The 25,848-nt window shown below is 46.0% G+C and overlaps 1 protein-coding gene across 1 annotated transcript in view; it reads right to left on the bottom strand.

Annotated features, from left to right (window-relative positions):
* Window positions 1–25,848, bottom strand: part of HYDIN (HYDIN axonemal central pair apparatus protein) — a 164,642-nt gene that overhangs the window by 86,000 nt on the left and 52,794 nt on the right. Inside the window, exons 10-17 of the mRNA XM_085315270.1 lie at window positions 23,841–23,959; window positions 21,180–21,403; window positions 17,173–17,240; window positions 13,867–14,102; window positions 11,785–11,885; window positions 10,127–10,262; window positions 9,080–9,244; window positions 4,898–5,050 (exon numbers count right to left, since the gene is read on the bottom strand). Coding sequence (XP_085171396.1) covers window positions 4,898–5,050; window positions 9,080–9,244; window positions 10,127–10,262; window positions 11,785–11,885; window positions 13,867–14,102; window positions 17,173–17,240; window positions 21,180–21,403; window positions 23,841–23,959 — 1,202 coding nt within the window. The remainder of the gene's footprint in view (window positions 1–4,897; window positions 5,051–9,079; window positions 9,245–10,126; window positions 10,263–11,784; window positions 11,886–13,866; window positions 14,103–17,172; window positions 17,241–21,179; window positions 21,404–23,840; window positions 23,960–25,848) is intronic.

The following is a 25,848-nucleotide window of genomic DNA, read 5'->3' as shown; positions in this document are numbered from 1 at the left end:
TACAACTGTTTTGCACTTGTCAATACAGCAAAATCATCAGACACTTAAGAAAGCAGGAAAAGAAGATGACAGGGGCAGAAAGGAGGAGGAACAGCCACCTTATTCAGTAGGTCACATCATTCCCCCAGCAAAGCTGCAACAGCTCCTTCATGCTGACCTATTCCTCCAGCATTTTTATCCAAAGGGGGAAAAAAACAAAAAAGCAACAAAAAAAGAAAAAGATAATCCTCCCCCTTTGCTGGATCCAAAGGCCAGACTGTCTGGCAGCTGATAAGCTCATCATCAGACAGGTACAGGATTTGACAGATGAGAATGGGTTGACACACTGGTCCCACGGAGCACAGACATCCTGCAGATATCCTGGCAGGCAGGAAGCAATAAGCAAATAGAAAACTAGAGTATGATGCCCTGTGCTCCACTTCAAACACAGAGAAAAGCCTCGTGGCTGTTCCCATTGCCTTGAGAAGCCAGGGTAGCAGAAGCTGAATTTATTGCCTGAAAATTGCACCAGTTTAGCCTTCCTGTTGTGTCTTATGCCTCACAATTTGTCACCCCAGCCTTCCTTTGAATGCTCAATTGCTATGTGCTAAGTCAGCCAGGAGCTGCTATGAGCAGCACCACAGAGGACAGAGGGAAACCATCCCATGGTCAGTCTCCCCGCGCCATCGATGCTGAGCTGACCACCTGCCRAAACAAGGAGCACAAGCCAGTCGACATCTCTAATGTCCTGAACTGCAGGATTATAAACGCTCCTCTACCAGGATTCGGGCTCTGCTCACTCCTCCAGGTTGCAGAGCAGCCCTGCCAGGCACACAGGACTCAGCACCAAAGCGGTCCGGGCAGGATACAGAGGGGCCCGGTGCAGACAGCATCAGGATGGAGCAGCTACAGTTGCTCTGTGCTGGGCAGGCTTCTCATCTCAGGCCAGTCACTTCTCCCATATCTCTACGTTTAACACGTGTTCTTACTTTGTCTGGGCTATTTCTCACCTGCCTGTAACTCTACCTAATCGTGTGTTTGCTGTAGTGCTGGCAGCATCTCCTCTTAGCCAACCCTCCGCTAAATTGACAGTATTTCCAAAACAAACACAGATTTTACTCAGGRAAAAACCCAAACTGTTCAGTGCAATCCAAGTTTTGCTCAATGTGACCGGTGCCATTTGAGCCTGGCGTCCTGGCTGGTCAGAGGGAGCCACGGAGCTGAGCGTCGCACCCAAGGGCAACGCTAGCCTGGCTCTAAGCAGCTTCTCAGCTGGGATTCATCCTGCAGGAGGAAGCTCGGTTTCTTGGGTTTGTCCGGCTTCCCACGTCATCCGTGCAGGCTGCACCACTTCCCTGCCTTGTACCACTCTTTCCCTCCCGTCTCCTACCTTTTTACTCAGGTTCCTTTTCTTTATTTGTCGACAGTGTCAACATTTCTAAGGAGTCAAGGGGCAACTGCAAAATACAGGCAGTTTGCAAAATTCTCTCTCTGCATCTGCCAGCAAGAGCCCTGCTCTCCTGGTAGCGAGCTGTTTGAAGCACAGTAAACAGCCCCAGCAGCTCTGCCTCCAACATGCATGGGAACGGGAAGCACAAAAGGACTCTCGTCTTGTGSATAAATCAGGAGCTCCAGCTCACTTGCAAAAAGCTTTAAGGTCACTTCTTTGGGATTGCAGGGTTAACCTCAGCCCAGTGCCACCTTCTCTTCACTCTGGGTGCTTCAGGGAAAGCAGCAAGTSTGTGCTCAGAAGAATTAATTCAATTAATAGTAGTATAGCAAGAGGTAGAGAGGGTAGAAGGAGAAAACTGATCTGTGCAATCATTTCCAAGAAGTGCACCTCAGAATTCAGTTTCCTGCATGCCAGTGTACCAATGCAGTGTGTCTTATGGGTATGTGCACGCACACACACGTGCAAAAAACCAACTTAAGGAGTTTTATGCTCTCATGTTTTCAAACTATTATTTTGGCACACAGAGGACCTGCCTGCCAGCCAGCTGATGCAGCATCCCACACTAAGCCTCTAACTGAAATTCTTCAAATTTCTCCCATGCTCTTCCAGGCCTCAGCAAGAGGGCAACGCTCATGAGACCTCAGATCCACGACAGTTCTTGCACCGCTGTTAGCTTTTCGCAGCCAGCATCCACTTTGGAGAAAGGCCCACAACTACCTCTCTCCCTAGAAGGCCAGAGTTGCCTGATCTCAGCGCACAGCTTTGAAGAATTTTTTTTAATTTCAGTCTGAGTTGCCTCTTTTCTTGTCCAGGACACACGAGCTTATGAAAGCTGTCCACCCACCAAGGGACACCACTGTGCAGGAGATCTGCACACCATTCTGACACGGAGATGCTCAGTGCTGCTCCCAGCAATTCACCCAGCGCAGGTGGGGACACAGCCATCCACGTTACACCATTTTCCTTTTCAGTTTTGAACCAGACCACCTACCTTTTACTCGCCCTGTTGTCACCCCTTAATCTAATCTCATTCAGTTTGTTGAGCTGCCAGTCAGTGCATTATAACATTACTGATCCAATGCTCTCGTGAAAATTTCAGTCAATACCTCTTTCTTTCAAGTGCGACTGTGATCTATAAGCCTAACTACAAATATACTAAGTTTCAAGATTAGCCATCAAATGGGAGACAAGGAAATCACAGTTCGCTGCTCAGCAATCTCCAAACAAAAAACCCAAGCAGCAGCTTTGGCATCTCAGGGAACACAAGACTTGTGTAGAAGCACAAGTGAATGAAGGACGCTAAAGTCACCCACCAGCTAGGCTATAACAACTCTAGCCACTTCTGCTCCTTGTGGACATGTAAGGTTCACCCGAGCACCCAAAAGCACCTGAAATTTTAGCTCCAAAGCTATTTAATCCTCTYCTCTTCCTGTCAATAAATTGCCAGGCTGCCTAAGGCAGCAGCACTTGCTTTTAGCAAATGGCAGAACTCCAACTGAGGCAGCAAAGCAGCCAAGTAGGCAGCCGCAGAGGGTAAGAGTAACTTGATGACATCTTGCATAGAGCATCGCCGCTCCCGTCAGACAGGCTGAATATCACGATTTGAAGAGTCCCTGCTTGAAGACCCCCTGATCAGGCAGGTTCCCAGGACCTGCTTTGCTGAGCATCTCCCTGATATGAGCCCCTGGACTGAGCYGTCCTGAGAAGCTGAGATGCTGACCTTGGGGGGGGGGGTAAATGATCATTGCTGGGGTGTCACAGAGCCCAAGCAGGGGGACTACGTATCAACAGAGCTCATCTTTAGTGTGCGGAAAGGGACCATCCCTGAACTACTTTGTTTTATTGTTCTATTTATTGACGTGCCGCAGTATTTGCCAAAACTGCAGTGAATGAGAGTAGGATTTATCACCCAGTCTCATAAATTAGGGTGCAGAGGCGACAGAGAGGTAGATGCGAGCGCTCTGCAAGCCCCACCAGCATAAATTGCAAGCTGCCCCTGGGGCGGGAAGGCAGGTATTACACTGGGACAGCAGGACCCAYACCCAGCTCTGTGCGTCAGTCATGGTTACAAGCTGTATCAAAGCATCACCCACAAAAACATAAACCCCCATGGAGCCCACGCTGGGTGGCCTTCTCTCTGCAGAGATGGAAAACAGAATTTGGTGCTGGAGTTGGAGCAAATTACCCTGGGATGTTACATTTATCCACCTGTGCACAGAAATCGGAGGGAGATAGCTGGAAAATAAGCAAGAGGGACAGGGAAATTCAGCCCCTCTTCACCTGTGCTTCGGAGGCTGAGCCCGTGATCTCACACTGCCCGATGCTTTCTCCAAGCCCGTGTCCGCACTGGTGGCTCAGGATTAACCAGCCACCGAGGTTCAGTCCATCTAGCACAGACRAGCACGACCTTCCTCCAAACTCCTTGTCTCCAGGCCCCCCAAATCTCCCCTCCAGCTTYTCCAGCAGGTAGCTGGGATGACTTCTACTGAAGAAGGGCCAAGGATGCAGCTTGGGTTCTCAWCACAGGCCCCCGGTTTCCATGGTTAGAACGGCAGCAAAGGCCTGAAAAGCACGGCCTCAAATGCTCTGGGTTCACATTGAAAAAGTGACACGGAAAAACAGCCTCTGCTGCAGGGAGATAGCAGAAGGAGCACCAGTTCMTGCAGCCACCTGCCCCCAGGCACCGAGTAAACAGCGTGCAAGGGGCAGGGGCAGCGGGAAGCCCACCCTGGCCACAGCCAACAACCCTGTCCCAGCTGAGTCTGCCCTGCTCCTGGTGCCCCATGAGCAACCCCACGTTTCTGCTACGAGGCAGCTCGTCAGGCGATGCAGCCTCTGAATTAAACTGCCCTTTTCTGCAGCTAGTCTCCAGAGATGCTCTGCATTGCTACAGAGTCCACAGACCTGCACCTCAGTCTCAGTCAGTCCCAGCTGCATCTGCATCTCTTAGGTATACAACCTTTAAAAGCTTTTTTTTTTTTTTTTGACTGTAAAAATTGGTGTGATCCCCAGCAGAGGTGAAGCACACCTCATCAAAAGCAGTTTAAGGACAGATCCTATTCTYTAACTTATACATTAACAGGAGTTTGAAGAGTGAAGGGCAAATCAGATGCAGATAGAACAGGGAAACTGTGCAGAAACCCACGCCCTTGCCACAGGGTTCTTTTGCTCTCAGAGCTCCAAACACTTAATTAACAAACCTAAATACCTTACAAAAAATAAAAGGAAAGCAGATAAAGATGATCCAGAACTGTATCTAYTCACACATTTATGCAAATTCTCTTCTTTATCAGGGGATCCCCAGCTAAAACTGCACACACAGAACCAGAACTCACTGTGCTGCATTATAAGGGAGCATTTTGCTTTCTCTGAGATAATCACATGGAAATGCTGTATACAAAATCAGGTCACAGGCTGCTACAGACCAGTCGCATTTTGTTTGAGAATAGCCCCACATATACTTACCATCTGTGCCCAGAATGATGCGGGGATTAGAGTCTGATTGGAGAGGTGGAGTGTCTGCGACGCATCTTGTAGAACTTGGATATTGCCAAAATCTATCTTACTTGGGTACACGTGGACAACTGGGCCTTCTCCAGTGCTCAGTAAATGGATCTTCTGCTCCCAGAAGCAGGTAGAAAGGATCAAAAAAGAAAGGAAGGTTAAAAAAATTAGATARTTCTCAGGGGACTGTTAGACTCAATATAGCCACAGCTATTTGAAGCTTCTGGCGTTTAACACTGATACAGAAGACCTGGAGAAAGCCTGGGATCTAGAATGATCTCAGCTGAAAGCCACAAACTCAGAAGAGCACCATCAGGAATAAACAAAWCCAGCTTCCCATGCTTCTCGCTTTCTTCACACTTGCATTCACCCTTTYGCCTCTCCTTCCTCTACCCTGTGCCTGCTCCCACACCTTTTACTGCTCAGTCTTGCCCCGAACTACCCCTCTGGCTTCTGCTGTTGCACAGCTACCCTTGGAGAGGAACTCTGTGAAAGTCAACAAAGCCACACCTGTGAAAACCAGCACAAGTCGGCAGCAAAGCAGGCTCTTCAGAGTAGGGATCATGCAAGTCAGTTGACTCTGAAGAGTACTTGTGTGTATTTGTGATGCTGTATGAATAAGAAGCTTTAATTATTAACTACATCTTTCAAGCAATATTTTTCTCTTTTGACAACCTGAGGCCCTGAGGTTTCATTCTTGCTGTGCTGGAATGGACTCAGCCAGAGGAGGAATGTGGGTCCCTTTGCTCAGTCACCTTCTCATATCATTAAAAACAATGAGAACTTACTCAGTCTGGATGGATTGCATCAGATCCAAATATCTAGCACTCAAGCAGGATTTGAATGTACAAACCCCCCTAACACCAACAAACTGCTGTATGCTTCACTGGAGAGCACAGAGTGTGATTAAACCACAAGAAACCCCAGCCTCCATGATGTAAACACTTTAATGATGTCTGACTCAAGGAAATAGCATTGACAGCTGTCAGAACTGCTAGCCCCACTCAGCCAGAAGAAACATCATCCGTAAACACTAGTCTCTCTGTAGGACATCACTGCAAGTAAAAGAGCCTAAAAATCATGTACTAAGGGTGGTACCTCCAGAGTAACTTCTTCCTGGGAAGGGAGAGTTGAGGAGAAGCGTTGCTAGACRAAAGAGCAGTGCCTCACCAGCTGGCTTTGCCTCTGAGTGACGGCAAAACCAGAGGAGCAAAGGCAGGGCAGAACCCCTCCGAGATGAGTAAACTAACAAGCCAGCGCTGCTGAGCTGCCGTCCCACCCAGAACAACTCTGCAGGATGTCCTGCACATACGAGTTCAATTACAGTGCATATTATAACATGACACATCCTCATCAAGGAAAAGGTTCATTAAAAAAAAAAAAATAAAGCCTTCCTCTGCAATCTTCTTGAAAGGGAAAAGAGAAATTCCATTTAATATTTGCAGGCAATGTGATACAGAGGAAAAGGGAGTAAAAGGAAACGGTAAGTTTGCCGTCAGTAATGTTGCAACACACGCAAAAGCAGCCTTGCTGGCTTTGTTGATGGGTATGTAATGTCACATTTGGTCATTTGGGCATGAAGAGCACCTGTCCCCTGGCAGTCATCTGTGCTTTGAGTGACCACCTATTTTGACAGCAACCAGCTGCAAAATCCACTGCCTAGGGCATGCAGTAGGCTGATTTGCCACAAGTAAACCTCATGCCATGTTTTTCCAGCTCCTTAATGCAGATTACAAACAGTAAATTGAAGCTGGCCTGCAGTCACTTGCAAACAAAGTACCGGGCAGAGACCCATGAAGGGACTCTACACAACTTGGATAAAAGATCTGTTAAAAATAATTTCACTCTGAAAGTCTATAAAAACTTGACCTCAACAGCAGAAGGCATGACCTAAGTCAACTAGAACAAGTCCATATTTTTGTTTTATTGGAATATATTGCAGTGACTCTACTGAGGCTGACAAATTTATACCATTTGACCCATATGACAAGAATTTACCATCAGTACGAGATGTATAATAGGACAGTTAGCTGTTCTGCTAGCCCAGAAGGCTCTGGACCAGGGAACTACCAAGAAACTACTGAAGTCATCCCAAACTGCAGAGCAATCCTACTGAACATGCAAATTCAGCACCTAGCCTGACAGAAAGAAGTTCATGTGTATGCTTCTCTGTATGCCCAGAAAGGTTTCTATAAGCACTCACTGGGTTTCTATAAGCACACACAACTGAGCATAAATGCTGCACATTAAAGATTGACTTAATRGGCACACATATGAGTTCAGTCTTCTGCTATTCATTTCTTCAGAGATTGTTAGGATTCTCCAGTTGAAATGTTCTCCCTCAGGGCTAAAGACTGACATATTAATTTCCAAATAATAAAAAAAAAGATCGTTAAGATAAGGTGAAGGCTGAAGCTACCATTTGTTAACCCAAGGGTAAAAGCTTCACAACAACAACACAGTTAAAAAACAAACAAAACAAAAATTAAACAACTGAGTTATTCTAGAGGGGAGAAACACTCCTTTTAAGGGAAGTGCGCCTTGCATTTATGAGCATCTGTTTTGTCAAACTTCAGGCTTAACTACAAAATTCTCCTTCCTGCATTGCTTGGCCTTCCTGTTGACTGGTTTACATTCAGAGTCACAAAGACCTAGGCTGAGATGTTCAGGGCTGTCCAGGGGATTTAGSAGCATCTTCTCCATTCATTTTAATGACTGTTTAAATCCTTTGGACTGCTTTCAAAATGCCAGCCTTCCTCTCTGTTACGTAAAGCTTAAGGTTCCCGGCAATCCTCTGACATCCTATTTCATGCTTAGAGAGATGACAAGACATTTTAATATAGCTAATTCAAAAGTCGGTATAATTTTAAATTAAAATTTAATTAACTAAACTTGTTCTAGAGCTCAGCTAGATGAAACCAAGACACAACATAACCTTCTCCTGCTTAGATTTGTTGTTACTGCTGTTGTTGTGTTTGCCTGAATGCAAGCAACATCTTTTAGGGGACTTTAGCCAGGACACTTTGCCTTGTCCATCAAGTTGGGYAGATAAAAGTCTCTGTGCTCTGGATGCAGGTTGTGTGGAGACCCACGTGTCTTTGGTTGTGGCTTTCAGCAGAGAAATACGATGGAAACTTCTCAGACATGACAGACMTGACTTTTAAAAAAGCTTAAATCTGGTCTTGCTCAGAACACCACTTGGGCAGGTGTTTCTTAAATTCAGGATTCAGGTATGTCCTTGCATCACTCCTGAACTGAAATTTTAAATGAAGCAGCAGCAGCTACTCATAGAATCAGTAAGGTTGGAAGGGACCTCTGGAGATCATCTACTCATCTAATATCACAGCAGAGTATGAGATCCAGGGATGGTTCTGGGTTTCAGACTGGGCCTACCTATTATCCTGTGTCACMTATCCCTGAGATCATGCAGTGTCACGTGCTTCGATCACCACACATCTAAGAGGAAAATATCCTTCTCCCCAGATGTTAGCTGTTGTTTATGCCAAGAATCCCTTCTTCCTTCATTCACACGAGTCATCATATCTGACAGTCTTTCTGGAATCATCCTGCTTATTGCTGGTTCTGGTGCAATGAGTTTCACAGTTAAACGGCAGAGTGGATTTTTCAAAAATATCAAATACAGGGTTTGGTGCTTTGTCCCTTTGACTTTTTGGCTGCTTGGGAAAATTTGCCATTGTGGCTTTACCATTTTTCCCTGAACGGTCCTTTGGGATGCAACTATGGAAAAAAGATACACAGAAGGTCCAGTTGACCTTTCCTGCATAACTTCTTGTAAACTCATCTTGGAAGACCCAGTCTGGTGAGATGCAGAGTTCCTGCCACTTCCTTTGCATCAAGTACAAATGAAGTCCTCGATATGTGGCAGGATCTGGCCCCATCCATGCTCTCTCTCTTTCCAAACCATATTACTGATTAAGCAGTGCATGTGGCCAAGAAATACCTAGTTTCTCTCACTARTGAAGCAGCAGGCAGGAATATCTGCAGTCCTATCACATCAGCCATTATCATCTCAGCTGTCGTTTTCACAGGMAGAATCCTTCAAATTAGCAACCCACCCAGTACACACTATGCCCTGCCAAAATCAGCCACATAGACAAAAGGCACATTTCCTCTGGGACTCACCAAAGGGAATCCTTCACTCCCAAACACTGCGATGTGAGCAACTGTGTCCTGCTCTCCCATCACTTGGGCTTCCAGTGTAAATGGGATCTCCACTGAGCTGTGAGGCTGGATAATCCCACAAGGTAGCGGGCTGAAGTACCACACAGCAGCAGCATCCTTGTGCTCCTGTAAGGGACGGAACCAAATGCAGCTTTAGAATGACCTTGGAGGAAGCTTTAAACTCCTTGATATTTACATCAACGACAATTCAACACAGTTTTTTAAAGAACTCCTAGGAGAAAACAGAAAGACACAAAGTTAGGTGCAAAACTTCTAAGCGTTTGACATCCTGAGGGATGGCCCAAAACCAGCTGCGGGGAAACACAGCTCCTATCCCACAGCTAAAGGTGCTTGAACTGCTCCTTTTCATGCTTTTGGTGGCTGTGGCGGGACAAGCGGCGATCACCTTCAGCACCCTCAGGTGCTCTGGCTCCCAGGAGCTGCAGCCTGTACGCCATTTAACACCCGCGGGAACAGGATGCATTGTCCCTTGTGGTAAGAGAAGGCTCACTTCCCTCTGCAAAGCTTGGCAAAGGTTAATGACAGATGCCCCCKGTGTAACTCATATGGCTACTGAAGCTCTCTCCAAGACCCCTTATCACCTCATGAACGAAGCAGAGCAGCTGTCAAAAGGCTGCACGCTGTCCTCTTTTATCTCTGTGTCCAAAGGCCAGCTCCCCCCAGAGGCCTCTAGGAACTTTTGCCTTTTTCCCCTGGTAATTCCCTCTGTCAGAGAGTCAAGCTTCACCAAAAACACTACTGTATCCATCACTGGCTACTCCTGCACTGGGGGATCCTACGACAGCTTTTAGTGACCCTGTGAATTCCCCCGCACAAAAGCACCCCAATGACTGGAATACAAACTTCTTCCTCAGGCCTAACATAGAGGGGTTGTTCTAGCAACAAGGATTTGTGTAACACCTCAGTGTCTATTATATTTGCTAGGTTCCTACTCCCAGCAAACCCCATGGTAATGGATGAGAAAAGGAGGTGGATGCAATGCCAAACCTGCGGAAGAACCCCGTAGCAGCCCGGAAGATCGCTGTCGTTCACCAGGGTCAGCGTTTGCCGATACGGGAATTTTAGGAAGCACCGTCCAAACTTCACAACGGGGTTGAGCACCTGCAGCGAAGGAACTACACATCTAGACAAAACGATGACCAAAAGAGCATTAGAGATAYGAGGAGAACGTAGAGTTTGCTTATTCCCTAAATAGGGTGAAATGGAGCAGAACACATTTGTCACTGTCAAATGGACATTTAATATCCCTATAGCAATAAATCATCTTTAACTACTTTTTATTCACYTTTTAAATCAGCAACCTCCCAGAGCTTGCCAGTGTCTGGAGCAGTCTTAYAGACCCCTCATCCCTAGGAGGATGCTCATACCACCAGCTTCCTCCACACTGAGCCCCTGCAGTGCATCCTCCTGGTCATCCTAGCAGGGCGAACGCTTTCTCGCAGGGCAACGGCCCTCGTCCCACTGGGAGAGGTTCAAGGGACACGAGACTCCAGCATCTCAATAAAAGCAACTTCTCTTCTTCCCTAGAAGCAGGTGCTTGCCTGAACATTCAGACRTTTGTCACAGCAGTGGAGGGCACAACCCAGCACCTGCTTTACGCAGTCAGTGATGGTCTGTTCCTGGTTTCTACAGCCACCCTGCTCTTTCAACCCCATGAGTTTATGCACTTATCTGTTCCTATCTGCCCTTATTTATTTCATTTTTCAAAGCTGAAGCACAGGCGCTGACCACACGACTCTGCCTGGGAGAGGTAGCGGAATCGCTGAACCCCTCTGCAACCGTGAAAGACCGCCAAAGCACAGCGGTGACTTTTCCTGACATACAACCTCACAGAAAACCCCAAACCAGCCTGACTCCGTTGCCATGAGCAGGCAGCACATTGTAAGACAATGAAATCTTATGAAAATAGCATCCCTCTGGCTATTAAGCCCTCACAAATAATTAAATATATAGGGCTAACTGCATCCCTCTTGTAATTAAACTGACACCTACTGCAGCCAACAGGACCGATTTTCTCTTTCATCTGGCTGCAGTAAGAACAACTTTGAGCTTAAGTCTGAGAACATTAACGGTCAAAAGAACTGGAGGAAAGCAGAGAAACCTGAGTTCATCTCTCATAATGAGGCAAAAATTTTTCCCTTCAGTAAGACCTTGCTTTTATTTTTCCTTCATCAGTTCTGCCAGAGGCCTCTTTCCCATTTGCATGTGCCTTCATTAACCGAACCAAACCTCATCTCTCAGCAGGCTGCCAGCTGTATCCCAAACGAGGATGAATGTTGCATCTTGGTCACAATCCAGCACAAGTCCAACACTCGCAAGGGGAGGTGGCTCTTTGGCTAATTGTACAGCAAAGCTGTTATACCTCAGGCACAGAAAAACAGGCCAATAATGAACACAATTACTGCTCCCTTCAAAAAACTCGGGGCCATTCCTGTATGTTGAGCACAGGTGCTTTTCGACACGTGCCACTTTCAGAAGTGCTGTTGTTCTCATATCCGATTTAACACTAGCATCCAACCAGGCAGAACAATCTCATTAAATTGCTCTTCCCGCTCGGAGCTGAACCCAGCAGACTGTGTGCAAGGCAGCACGCTGGCGGCGGAGGCACGATGAAGGAAGAAGAGCTGCAAGAGAAGTGTCAGTACCTTGCTGTGAGGAGGAGTGCCAACACCTCCTTGCCAACACCGTCCACATCCACCACCAGGGCCAGCTCATATTTTTTCACAGTATTGGAGCACAGGGTGACCTGGCAGAAGAGAAGAGCGTSAGCTACTTTGTCACTCCCCAAAGCCATCCTCCACGCGTCAGATAGACCGTAGCACTTTGGGAGCCCTGGGTGGACGAGGACRTGTGTGGTGTGGGAGCTGTGGAGCTGAGGGAAGCTCCACAGGCCCATGCTACGTAAAATTCCTCCAAGGAGCTGGGGAGCTTACTGGTCTACAAAACACTTCATTACGGACTATTAATGAAGCATTTTGGGACCAAAGGGGTAAAGGACCAGGAAGTGACATGGGTGTCCCCTAGGGAATTCTCTTCAGTGAAGTGATCCAGCTTTTATCAACCCACATGGCTGAAAACAAGTTAAGAAATGCAGCTTGGATTAATTGCACAACATGAAACAAAACACAGATGGGCTTTGGGAATTTGTCAAGGACATGGCTCTTGCCATTAGCCTTGCTATTGGGGCACGGATGCTCGTAGCCTCCTGAGATAGCAGGAGCCACGCTGGCACCACAGGTTTCTGCTGAGCAAAGCCTAGACTCCATCTCAGAGAGCGTTATCCGCTAGTCTCTGTGCCCAGTCATTTTGGSATGACACGGGTGGGCAAGTCCCTTTGCTGGTTAGCCCAACGCACTGTCTTGTCAGAGCCTCCCACACAGCAAGGGTGATGCTCCCGGCTGCTGGGTTCCTTTGATAGCTTTTATCTGCTGTTCACTAAAAAAGTAAGTGCGCTGCTTCAATCCATTTGGGGATGAGTTCACAGCTGAATAATACCTTAAAGCTTCCTGAAGATCAGAGACCACTCAGAGGTCTCAGATGGAAAAGTTGGTCCCAAGCAAACATATTTATACTCATTCTCCCCACCCCCCGCCTTTTTTTTTTTTTTTTTTTTTAATGTTGACAAACAACAGAGCTGAAATGCAGCAGACCAAACCTAGCTGTGTTACACAAGGGCTTTCATAGCGGGAACATCTGCMGGGAGCCACTCCATTGCCAGCAGTGCCAATTTCAGCCTCATGGTCCATCAGCTGCAACAACCCCTGCCCAGGGTCTGCCTGTCCCCAGCGTCATGCTCTGCTGGACCAGGGCAACCAGCCCCAGGRCCTCCCTGGCAAATTCTACAGCCTGAGATGTTACAGCATGGAGGAGAACAAGAGCATGSTGCACAACACAACACTGACCCCGCTCTGAGCTGCCCTGCCTGCAGGACTGCTCAAGCCCTGGCTCTCTGGTCCTCATCCCACAACCAGGAAAGGGCAGATTTTGCCCTAACTTCTGCTGGTCTGTATGTAGTAAAGGGTCTCAGAGAGTAACCAAAACCTCTGACAATATCTGAATTGTTAAATATATCTAGCAGTTACCAGGGCGCACGTAAACCAAATTAAAGCAMGAATAGACTAAAGCTTTTCTCCTTGTATTCAGCATTGTTTTAAGATTAAGAGACCAATTTTTGCTTTCAACTACAACAGCACAGATCCAAAGGAAATCTGTTGACATTAACTRAATGATTTCAGCTTTACAATGGGAAGCCGAGGGCAAAATGTGGCCCAGCAGATGCTAGGCAGTCCATGGCTGCCACAGATTTTATTGTCCCCATTAGAGATCACTGCAGTGAATTTGACTTTCTCTGCTCAACAGGAGAGCAAAAACAAGGCTGGGAAGAAAAGATGACTCTTACTTTAAACAATGACATCTCCATTTTCAGCAGCCACCTTCTGTCCTCTTTCTTCCTCTGCCCACTTTAAACCAAAGAAATTGCTCTCAGAAGCTCTCAAAATACATGAATGGCTTCTGTATTTGACCATACTACACATGATCTTTAGCTTATGATTTTGGAAACCAAACTACTCCTTCAGAAACGTCCCAATGACCYAGTTAACAAAAGCCTAACATTATTACATACATCTTATTTCCATTATGCTTAAACTTAGCAGTGCTAAAGCCCTCTCAAATCAATGAAACTTCAGCTCCACCTGCTGAATCGTACAGCTGGACTTTGTCCATACCTGGATGTCCAGGAGTCCCTGGGAGCGGACAGTTCCCCTGCAGGGCGTTATGGTAAATTCTGTTGGCTTGACACGACCTTGAACTCCCCTTCTCCAGGATGGCCTGGTGTCATCTGAGATCTGAACAAAGCTGGTAACACTGGGCTCTCCAGGGCCATCCCCAGGGATGCGAAGGGTGAAAGTCATGGGCACCAAAGACGTGTTATTGAGGCAACAGGATAAGGTGCACGGAAAGCCTAGGAAAAAGGACACAATTGTGAATTTATGCATCAATTATCCTTTGATTCCTAGTGTGAATATTCCATTATGACAAAAACTGTGCTTAGAATTTAGCTCTTTTCAACCTGAATTACAGCTAACTGAGAAGCTGAGCAAATAATTAATCTTCGCTTGGTTTCCTTTTCCATTGATCTGAGACTGCTTCCTCAGGAACGTTCACTCCCAGTGATGTCTTAGTGAGCACCAGAGGTTTTTCTTTATTTCTTTAACCGTGAGGAGCTCTCTCCCTCCCCTCCCCAAAATCTGTACCAATTATTGTGTGTAAATGTACATCCAGAAAGACCATAATAGGTTTATTCTGAAAATTTAACCAATAAAATGCAAGTTCTGGCACCCTTGCTCAAGCTGAATACAATCTTAACTTAATGAGGAGGCACACAGTTTTGAATACATAAAAGCAGTGTATTGACAATGAGTAGAATATGCAGGGAAAAAAAGAAGAGATATGAAATTGGGAACTATAGCAATATGTAAAATACCCTTTAAGCCAGCTTCTCCTGACCCTGGCACAAAAATGTGATCAAATTCCATTCAACTTAGCKATGAGCATAAGTAGATCGTTTGTGTTGAATATAATCAATGATGTGAAACAGTCTTCCTGCTGCCCACTGAAAATGGCAACCAGGATCATCTGAGCCTGAATACTGCGCTTCTGCTGAGTGGTTCTGCCTGTGCTGTCATGCTGCTGCCTATTAGCGTTCTTGCATATATAATATACTCACTCCATATGCTTCTTCGTGCTCTGCCAGCGTGCCAGTCTGAAGGATGTAAGCGAGGTTCCTCTAGTTAATCATTGCTAGTGCAACACTCCCACAGTGTTTCCTCTTTAATATTATAAAACTCAATTTGCAATAAAGTCTAGTAATTAGAAATGCTAGCTCAGCCTGATCAAACTTTTTTTTTTCCCTATCACTAATCTCATCACAGTAAATAATATCACCCTGCTCACRGGTTTTCAGATCTCAACAGCAACAGTGACTTGAAAAACCATTTTCTGCCTTGAGCTGGTCAGGAAACTGCTGCTATTCCTCTATGACACAGAACTAAAGAGATAATTGTATTTATATAKAGCTGTGTCAGTTGTTCCCATATAGCTATCAAGCAACATCTTGGATATACCACAGGCATAGACATGCARGGCTGGAAAATGTAACACAACTCATGGGACACCCGGCCCTTCTGGAGAAGGAGCTAGAGGCTACGCTGAACCCATAAGGCATCTCCTGTTTTGGTGCCATCGGACTGAGAGCGTGATGACTTGTAGCCACTTCACAGGAGGCAAGTCTGAGGTTAGCTTAAAAACCTAGCAGGAAACATGTCTCACTTGGCCTAACAAGCCTGCACTCCAAAGGTTTAAGCTTTCCAGTATGCACCAGTGATACAGCCACACCCAGCAGGGATGTTCCACCTTTCTGCAGAGGCAGGCCCGCACCTTAGACTCCCAGCCCACTCTGGAGTGGGCATCTTGCTTGGCTGGCCAACTCAGAAAAGGGCACGTCTTCCACGGCCTAGTTATTATATGATGTTACCTGAATACAGATGGGGAGGAACATGAACCAGAAATGCAGCATGCAGTTTACCCAAGACTATCAACGGTGGTAAGTGCCCACCTCCAGCAATTACTCCAGCAATACAGCAGGGAGGCAGGAGGTGCACACAAAGGACAGGGACAGACTTCACAGGACACAAAACGAGGCCAAAGTTACCAGATAGAGATAATAGTTCACAACACAGTTAAAAGGAATATATATACATATACATACATATATATACACACACACACACACACACACACAAAAGCTTGCCTCTTCTTGAAGGAGTCTTATTAAAGAAATCAGATTAAATAGGATGAAACTTGTATTATATAACCATATTTCTTGTTTTTAGTGGGGGCTGCCTGCTGTGTTTCTTGTTTTATTTATTCAGAAGAAAACAAAGAAGTGAAAAATATAGTGGTGATGTAGGGAGAGGAGGTTGCTCAGAAAAGGCAATGAGTTTTCTTTAAAAGWTCATGAACAGCATGAAAACACAGAGGCATCCTGGGTGCAGAATGATAATAGCCCTTCAATCAATCCACAATTGATTTCACATTTAAACTTCAGATCATCTCAGTAAAAAGCCTTTTGTGAGACCGAGATGGAGAATCAGAATCTGCATTTCAATGGAGACACTCTGAGYGCTCACCTACAGGCTATGTCAGCAGAGCTTGGCTTTCAGTGGGGAAGGAGAAGGAGCCTCTAGGAGTCTCTAAAGATAGTGGTGCCTGCTGCAGAGCTATTGCTTGGGTACATTACCTAGTATATGATAATAAGGTGCMCTCATAGCACAGATTAACTCCTCATCTTAAAGGACAGCTGGATAAACTGCGTCCATACCTTGCAACACAAACATCTACCCAGAAGAGCTATAGGCTAATACATAATTTAAATTCCTTTCTCCTGTTGTCCCATTTTTTAGGCCCTTCTGGGACAAGGACATTCACAGTTATTTTGCTGCCAGCGATTAGGAGGCTTAGGTTAAAACAGTCTATGAGGGACACTATGAAATACTGAACTTCATTTACTCCCCTATTCGACTTCACTGTCTCAAAATGACAATGAAGGACAAAGTGCTCTCAGCAATAGTTCCACCACGATTTTATTTCCAGAACTCAATTTGGCACAGTGCAAACCAGTGGGAATGACTAGCACTAGCTGTTTAGTGGTAAACCTTYCCTTATCACCCAAAATCTTTAGAAGTCTCTCTTAATCCTTTTGGATACTACTGTGCTGGAGGTCTGCTCTCACACAAAATCCAGTGTGTCTGCATTTCAGCTCAGCAGCTCTGCCCAACGACCGTGCATGTCTGCATGAATGTGCGTGAACGCATGTGCAGCATTCACRGCAAAATATCATCTACGCAACCAGCAGCCCTGGTTTTAACTCCCCAAAGCCTGCTATGGCGGAACACAAGCAACAGATGCTCTTATGCTAAAATGCTCCATTTTGGTAATCCACGACATTTAGACCAAGCCCAGTGCATACTCACCAAAAGAGACATCCCCAAAATCGAGGGAAGGCACACTGAAGTGAAAAGTCGGTCCGATGACGCAGCCCCTATGAGGACAAAGACAAGCAGAGGAAGCATTGGTTTGGTTAAAGAGAAGTGTTCAGTTTTCGTTACTGTGCAGATGGATAAAAACYGGCCTCAGAAGCACTGCAGGTTTCAAATCAACACATCACCCTCACACTCAGCCCAGCATCAGTGTGAACAKGAGACAACCTCAGCAAAATATCCAGCAGGTACCACCAGCAACGTGTCTTCTCTAGCCCCAGTTGGCAATTGCTGTCTCCCGTGTTGAGGACAGTGAGACACAACAGTTTTATTCATTCTCACCTTTTTCTTGTGGCACCGAATGTACCACAGCTCCCCTAACCCAGAAGCACTGCAGGAATTCTGAACTGGAAGCCATGTTTCCATGGAGCATATGAGTATWTTTGTCTTAGCAGATCTTGATCCATACAACCAATATCCACGCAGGAYTTTGAGATGTAAATCCAGAGAAGCCCAAATCTCCCACTGACCACCACCAGAAGAGCAACGCTTCTACCCAGTAGAGTATCTCATGGAGAAATATATGAGCTTCTCAGCAGTGCATCAGCTGACACATCCAAGAGCCACACATTTCTATCAAACCACCCCAGACATGGATGTCCCAAACCTAGCATGCTACCTCACTCTTACTCAAATTCAGCAGCAAGGCTTCAAACAAACTCTCCAAAATCCACTTCAGTCAGTACTTGGAGCTGCACAATATCCATTAATTTTTTTCATGGTTCATGCTAATGAGTGGTAACTCTATCTCCTAGTTAAATCAGGGAAATTGTTCACAGGATAACCACTGTTTGTGCCTGTTCTGTAAAAGGAATCATTCCCAGCAACCTACAKGAGAGACTTGCATTCATTTTATATGTGGTGTCCAATTTCCAACAYCCCTTTCTAACACTAAAGGAACAACCATCCAGGACCTTGTAGGTTGGTGACTGAATAAAGAAAATCACTTACAGTTTGAGCATTTTCTGATTGCACTTGGAACACAGATGGTCAAAAAGCACTCAAAAACTATCTTTCTAGAGTTTCAGCCCAACACTAATTCTCAATTCTTGGAGATGAATTAGTTYCTGAGAATGAGCCAGGCAGCAAATTCCTGCTGCTGACCAAGTTCTTTCTCCAAGGACCTCGCAAAACCAGATCTAACCTCCTCAACCTAAACAGCTTACTTTGGATGGAGCAAAGGGAGCAAGTAAGCTTTCTGCCACAGTACCTGCCAGATGATGATGGAAAGCCACCTCCAAATCAGGCCTGACTGGGGATCACACTGGAAAAATGCCAGAGATGCACCTTGCCAAGCAAGTGGGGAAATGACTGCTATTTCTGCTGAGTGCACTGTATCTGAGCTCAAATAAGTTAGATCTGAATGGCTGCCCAGAAGGCTCAGGCAAGGAGCCAACCCCAAACTCAGTGCACAACAGCTGATAAAAGTACAGCTTGCAAGAAACAGGGGGAAAAGCAGTGGTTTGGGCAACAACTGTGCCTTACAGTAGGATCAATTAATGCACGTGAGAATGGAGATCAGTGTCCTTGCAGAACTTGAAGGAAAACACAAGGTGCGAGAGGAATCACTTGAATTCTTATCCCCATTCCTTCCATTGCACCGAACTCCACTGCAGTGTTCCACAGCCAGTTCTCTCCAGTCAAAACAATTGAGAACTTCTCTCCATGGAGAACTGAATCCTGCTCATGAAATCTCCTGAAGAAGGAGGCTAAGCTTGAACTGGTGAGTAGACATCTCAAGGGAGTTTGAATAYAAACAGCTTGAGTTATGGGGTTAGAGAATGAGAGGTACCAGCATGGGACGGGGATYCCTGAAACAAAGACAAAATGGAAGTCAAGGAGGAAGACACCATCTCAAAAGTGGACTGCAATGGAAATGCTGAGACACAGCTGCACGGGAGCACGTGGAGATGYTGCAGCCCCACCAGAGGGGTTGCAAAGGAGCAGTCACCACAGAGGAGTACCACCAGGATACAGAAGTAAAAAGCAACAGTAATGCTCTTTCACCGAGGCAAAAAGTCTGCAGTGAGCCTAGGATCGTGCTGGCACAATGGGATGRGCAGCAGCCACAGAGAAAGGTAAGAAGTCCTAGGCTCATGGCAGCAGGGTGTTGCAGGCACTAGGAGCCAGTCATCAGCAGAAAAGCCAGGACTGTTTCACTTGGATATATGGAAACCAGAAGACAACTAYGCCTTGGACAGCTGTTTCCTTCCTCAGGAACATGGCCATTGCAGGGCAGAGACAGTGGGTGATATCTGAGAAAAAGTGTATTCTACCGGTGATAAGCGCATCTTTACAAGCAAAACCTGCCCTTGCTCAAGGAGAAAGCTGCTTATGTAAAAACATCCCATGACCAATCTGGGGGAGGGACAGATGAGAAGAAATTATYTGATTGTGAAATGTTCCCTCTTGATTTCCAAAAAAAGCAGCACTCTCCCTCCAAACAGAAAGCCAACGTAATTGTTTCTCTACTGGAGGTCAACAGACCTACTCATCACACTCTCTGCAAAACAACAACCTTGCTCTTCCTTCTTATCCATTCAAACCTACTTCCCTTACCTCACTAGTGAGCAGATCACAGATTCCTCTTCACTTCATCACCACCTGGCCCCATGCTTGACCTYGGTGTCTCCCAGCTGCAACAGCCCAGGAGGCTGGCTGCCAAGGAGGTATGGCCAGCTCCAARGCTCCCAAGCATCCAGTCTCAGCTTGGGATATCAACTAAAACATCCCACCTCTTTGCCCACAGGGAGGAGCAGCTGGGACAAGCTTGCATTGCTCATACTCTGCTCTGGTCCTGAGAAGCAAGCTTATTAGTCTCTACTCTGAGGAGACGCACTGGAGTAAAGAAAGGGTCCTCTGAATGCCACACTGCACTCTAAGACTTTTTTTTTTGTTTGCTTCTCAGAGAATGTGTGCGTGTGTGTATACGAGGGGGTTGCCCTGTGAGGATTATCTTTTCTAACAGCAACAGCCCACAGAATGACCCCTGAGTCGTTTTGGAGCTGCAGAGCTCCTGGTCTCCCAGCACTTTCCCACTTGCAGTAAGTAGTTACCATAACACGTCCTACCGAGGAGCAGGGAGGACAGCCGGTCCCRTGAGGCTAACATAGGAGGTGCTGCTGAGGATGCTGCTACCCTTTTTGTATGGATTATCAATGCAGGATTTTAGCACACTACTTTCAACTGCAGAACCACCCAGGCTCTCCCATCCCTCAGTCACCTTTGAGCGCTCCTTGGCATCTGCTCACGCAGTGTTCCTTGCTCTACGTCTGGATGGAATGTCCAACACCATCCACTGCCCAAACAGGGCTGACTTCATCAGTCTGTTTGCCATGGCTTGAAGGAGAACATGAGATACTTGCAGGAGGAAGTCACTCTAGTTCCCAGGAACCCAGGACTAGGCAACAGGCATCTCTCCAAGCAGTGAGGCCTTACATCTCCACACCTTTCCTGTACAGTCTTCAGTCAAACTTTTCTTTTTTCAGCAAGAGCAATGTCACTAAAAACCCTGATCACAGCAAAGTCTTACAGAAGGACCTTACTGCTGCTAACCTCTGTGGAAACACTATCCTGGAAAGTCAGAGACCTGCCCTGGCTTGATTACAAAGACAGAACTGCTTTCCAGAAGAACTGAAGACTTCCAAAGTTAAACTGGGTACTGAAAGAACAGGAGGCACAGTCACTTACTCTCCTAGTAAGCTATGCTTCACTTGCTGCTAGCAGCAATTGCAGGGTTCAAACTGAAGTCAAAGCTAAAGTCTTGGCTCTGATCCCGGCATCCCAAATCTAAGACCTTCGACAATGCCTCTTTCTCTTCTCTGCTCCACTGCAGAATGAGGATATTGGTACAAGTCTTCCAGTAGTGCTGGAGAGACAATTACCCAGAGACAGCAAGTGCTACAAATATGCAAACATCCAACTTCTACAGTCTTCCTTACCTGATGGTCAAGGTCACAGGTTCAGGAGATCCATGCACGCTGAACCCAAATTCTTCTGTGAACTCCCCCAGGATGGCTGACCTGAAGGAGATCTGTATGGCCTGAAGCCCCTCTGGTAAAATGATGCCCTCCTGGGGGTRAAAAGTAAAGCAGGAGCCCAGAGCTGTAGCTGGAGGGACCAAGCTGAAGAGAGCATCAATGGCTCCTTTGTTAAACAGGATTGCCTAAAGCAGCAAGAAAAGCAGAAGGGAGATACATAAGAAATCTTCCTTTCATACAAAAGGCTGATTTACAGATGTTAGCTGTTTAATTAGAAAAAGACAGAAGGTGTTGCATGCTGGTTCCTGGCAGAAGCTAAAGCAAATACAACAGGACAAATCCTGCCTTTGGGTTTGCTCATGCAAAGCAGCAGTAACACTGTAAAAACAGAGTCACTCCAGGCTTATTCCAGTGACATAGAGCAGTCCACCGAACRGACCTGCGGTGCAAAGCAGCTATCGGCATAGCTGAGTTGACTCAGGACAGTTCCTAAGAGCAGAGGGGGAACGGCATTACTGGTGAATCATCACGTAACTGCTTGTGGCTGGATAAGCCCAATCCTCCTAAGTGCCAAATGCATTCAGCTTCCATGGCAGGCTACAAGCAGAGGCACTGTCAGCTCTCAGGACCGCATTTGCTGGGGTAGCAGTTCAAAACACCCCCAATCCTTATTGAAAATTGGGAACATAAGCCCCATGACAGAGAAAAAAGCAACAGAACCTTGTGTTCTACAGCTAACAAGATAAATTAGACAGAAATAAATACAGCAATACAAGAGCAAAAGAGTGACTTCATTTGGGGGAATAACCTAACAAACCACTCCAGGAACTTTCCTCAGACAAGCATCACTCACGCCCTTTGCTGGGGACTGGATCCTTCCGTCAAATATTCCCGTCTTGGTCTCACTTTATCAAGTGCTTCAGTTGAAAGAGATTATGGTGGAGCATGGCAAAAATACTATGTTCTCTTTTTCTTAACTTACTTATTTTACCAGAGTTTTCTACATTATGCAATAAATAAGGGGTGCTTATATGTAGAACAAACACTTACACAGCATGGTAGCTAAATTCAGAAGTAGTCCCAAACTCTGCTACAGCACATGTTTTAGACTTACCATTTTTCTTTAACCTGCTAATTCTTTTGTCTTTACTCAAAGAGAACAGTTAGGAAAGAAAAGAACCTCTTAAATACGCACAACCATCAATGAAGATTTCAAATTATTTGCAAGAAACTGCAAATTTAKAACCTATGCTGTATTTTCTTGAACACTCGAGATCGGCTGCCTTGAACACACCACAGCTGCTCCGTGCTTCTTCAGCCTCGACACTTTTCTAGTGGTCAAGATATGCCCACTTCTGCCAGCAAGTACTGGTAGTATGTCACCAACAAACCTGCCCAAAAGTAAAGCTGCAAATTTTCTGATTGCTGCAGGGCCAAATCCTGCCATTTCCACGTACTCCTTTCATCTGTTTCAGGTTTCTTTTTCCTACCTTTTGTCCTTGCAAAATCTGGCAGAGAAATTGAGAAAGAAGCATACAAATGTGCTTTGTTTTTAAATTTTGCAGCTGCTGCTGCAGAAAATACTTTCACACATTCCAGCTCTTCAGTGGTAACCTGAATGTATTTTACATCCTGGTTACAAATGGCACTTAGGGAGGCCATGCTGAGCTGAGGTTTACCCACAGTCTAGCTGCTTARGACAGCACTAACAGCATCATCTACTTATTCATATTTTTCTGAAGTAATGAAAATAATAAATTGATATAGAGAGAAGCAATAAAGTATCAGCATTAAAAATGCATAGAGAGCAAAATATTTTTGTACGGAAACACCTTAGCATGCCCTTCCCTGTCACAGTCAAGCTTTTGAAAATGTCTGGCATGATGCATTGCCTCATTTACTACCTCTTTAGGTTCCTTTGTTTTTCATTTTTGCAGAGATTTGAGGCCACAGTGGGGGGTAGATAAATTGAAGTTTCCTTTGCTTCATTTGCAGAAACTCTCTACTCTTTCTAGATGTACCTGAGATGTACCAAGACTGAAGCATGGTGAGACAGAGGCAAGGGAAAGCACTCCCAGCTCATTTGCAAGGGACAATTTTGAGCCAGGAGATGGGAGAGCACTCTTCAGACTCCAAGGATGCATTTAACTGAAAAGTGTTTACAGTGGACTTGAGTTCAAATGCAATATATTTGCTCTAGCTGCTTTTTAACAGCCGGAATATAAAGGTGCATTGCATTCGAGGCAGAAACAACGCCTTTGAATGCTTCCCTTATTCACCCAATATTCTTTTTATGTTTCMAGTTTTTGCGTGTGCTGCTAAACACTTCTGACATAAAACCTCCCAGCCGCCCTCAAGACAAGGTTGCTAAGAAAAAGCCCAGAGAGAAAAGCAGGGACGGGGACTTGATGCGAACAAGATACACTGTTCAGACCCCATAAAAAACGCCCAGAAKGCATCAAAGAACTGAATGAGATTATTATGGGGTGCTGCCTCCCCTGTCCACAATTGCAGAGGTCTCTGGAAATCTCACTGCTCTGCAGGAGGTGGTCTCCTCCGGCTTCATGACCGGACAGGGAGAGCCAGCATCCCCGCTGAGCACACTGACAGCCTGCTGCTCACCTCGTAGCTGTGCGCCGATCCGACAAAGACCTTCCCGATGTCGAGCTGGTCAAAACCGAAGCGGAGCTTGGGCCCTACGCCCTCCCCTCTGATGCGCAGGGGCAGCCTGGTCTCGCGGCCTGGGGAGACATTTCTGTTTCAGTACAGCCATTCCCTCTGCTGTCCTGGATTTTTCCCGTGACCTCAGCCTGAAGGTGCAGCGAGCCCCCGACCACATGCTGATGGGGACCAGCTCTAGATGCTCCATGGGAAAATATGAGATGCTTCCTTGCACCTCAGGAGACATGCAGGGAATAAGATGCCCCTTGGGCTGGGTTTTTTGATTTAGTGATCATTTTATACCCTGAAAAAGCAACACTGGATTTAAAACGTCATCTTTGAATTGCTTCCCATGCGTTTAGATGAGTTTTGAAATCCACTCAGACTCTTTCAGCAGTGGCACAAAGCCCATGAAACAGAACTAAAGATAAAAATATGCTGTCTATACTAATGCAACACGAGAYAATAGCATAGGAATCGAGAAGCACGAGCTGAGGCAAGGCAAAGCCCCCGATAATGCCGATATGCACATCTGAGGGCCAGTCAGAGCTGGCAGAACCCCTCAGCCACTGCCTGTGCCCACGCACCTGTGTGCCCCAGGGCTTGCTTCCCATGGCAGCCCCAAAATTAGACAGGGCCCTGGGATCTCCAGAGGTGGGAAGTGCTCACCTAGCCACCCTGCGACACTAGAGCTTGGCTCTGCCAAGACACTTTGCCTTCAGCACGCTGAGCACTTGTGGAAATCCTGCCTATTCATTACTGACAGATAACAGGGCACACGTGTGCTGCTAACACGCACATCCCTTGCTGCAAAGGTAACCAGGAGAACCCAGGTTCACAGCTAAACTCCAAGAGGCTGATTTTCTCCTCTACGGCTGCTAAGATCACCCAGTGCCAGGTCTTTTAGTTCAAAGGCTGCTCTGAACCACTGCAGCAGCTGAGAGGGGCCTGAATCCTAGCCCAAGTTTGGGACTGGGTCTCTCTGACACCCCATTCTGTTCTGCATGGAAAGCAAGTAGCACAAGAAGGAGATGAAAGCCCAAAAGTTTGTATTCAACCTTCACTGTAGTTTTTGTGCAAAAACATTCCTGTCCTACAAGCTTCTTTTGTGTGATAGTCACCATTTATTAAAGATTAGAGATTGAATGGTTGCCTTTCAAAAAAAAAAAAAAAAGAGAGAAAGAAAGAAAAAGAAAGAAAAAAAAAAACTCCGCCTTTTGTGGTTACTCAGAATATCTTAAGTATCTTGCTATTGGAAGGAAGGACCTAAATATGACATGGTGACTATATCACAACTTGGAAAAACTATCCTGGAATAGCCTAGGCCTGTTTCAATAATCATTGACTTCTTGATCTCACAGCCACGTTTGATAGCATCCAAAGTCAGAAAATAATTGRTATGGAGCTTTTGTTACATTCAACATTGAAGTGGATACAGCCAAAGTCTGGTTGATAGCAGGGATGAGAGCTATATTTTACAGCCCTGCTATTAATTTGAGGGCTGTGTATTTCTATTTCATGGATACTGTAAAAGAGGCAGCATTTAGTGCTTGCTGTGAAAAGACTTTTCCATCTCAGAACACACACAATTCAATTTTCATTAGAAAGAACCCTAGGCATAAACCATCAATGCTCTGGGGAATTGGCAGAGACTTTCAAGGGACAAGCTTTCCCCCATGATCACACTGTAAAGCTTAAATGCACAGACCAATACAAGAGACTCGTCCCTCAGCCACTGCAATCAAACAAATGAGTGGCAATTCTTGTCCTTCTAGAGCATGTCCTCAACCTCTCTTGGAGAGTCCAAAGAAACCTTCCTTTCTACCCCTACATTGATCCTGGAAACTCCGGAAGTTTTGCTCTTCCTCCTTCCAGCCGAACCTCACAGTGGGCTTTTCCCAAAGGAGCAGGAACAGACTAAGCTAGAGACAGGATCGCTCAGGAGAGCTGAGAGGAGATCAAACTGGAG

Source organism: Rhea americana, unplaced genomic scaffold, assembly GCF_003343005.1.
Source record: "Rhea americana isolate MKP2758 unplaced genomic scaffold, rheAme1 scaffold_425, whole genome shotgun sequence".
Classification (NCBI taxonomy): Eukaryota; Metazoa; Chordata; class Aves; order Rheiformes; family Rheidae; genus Rhea; species Rhea americana.
Note: the sequence above shows the minus strand (reverse complement) of the source record. Positions and strands in the feature narration are given on the sequence as shown.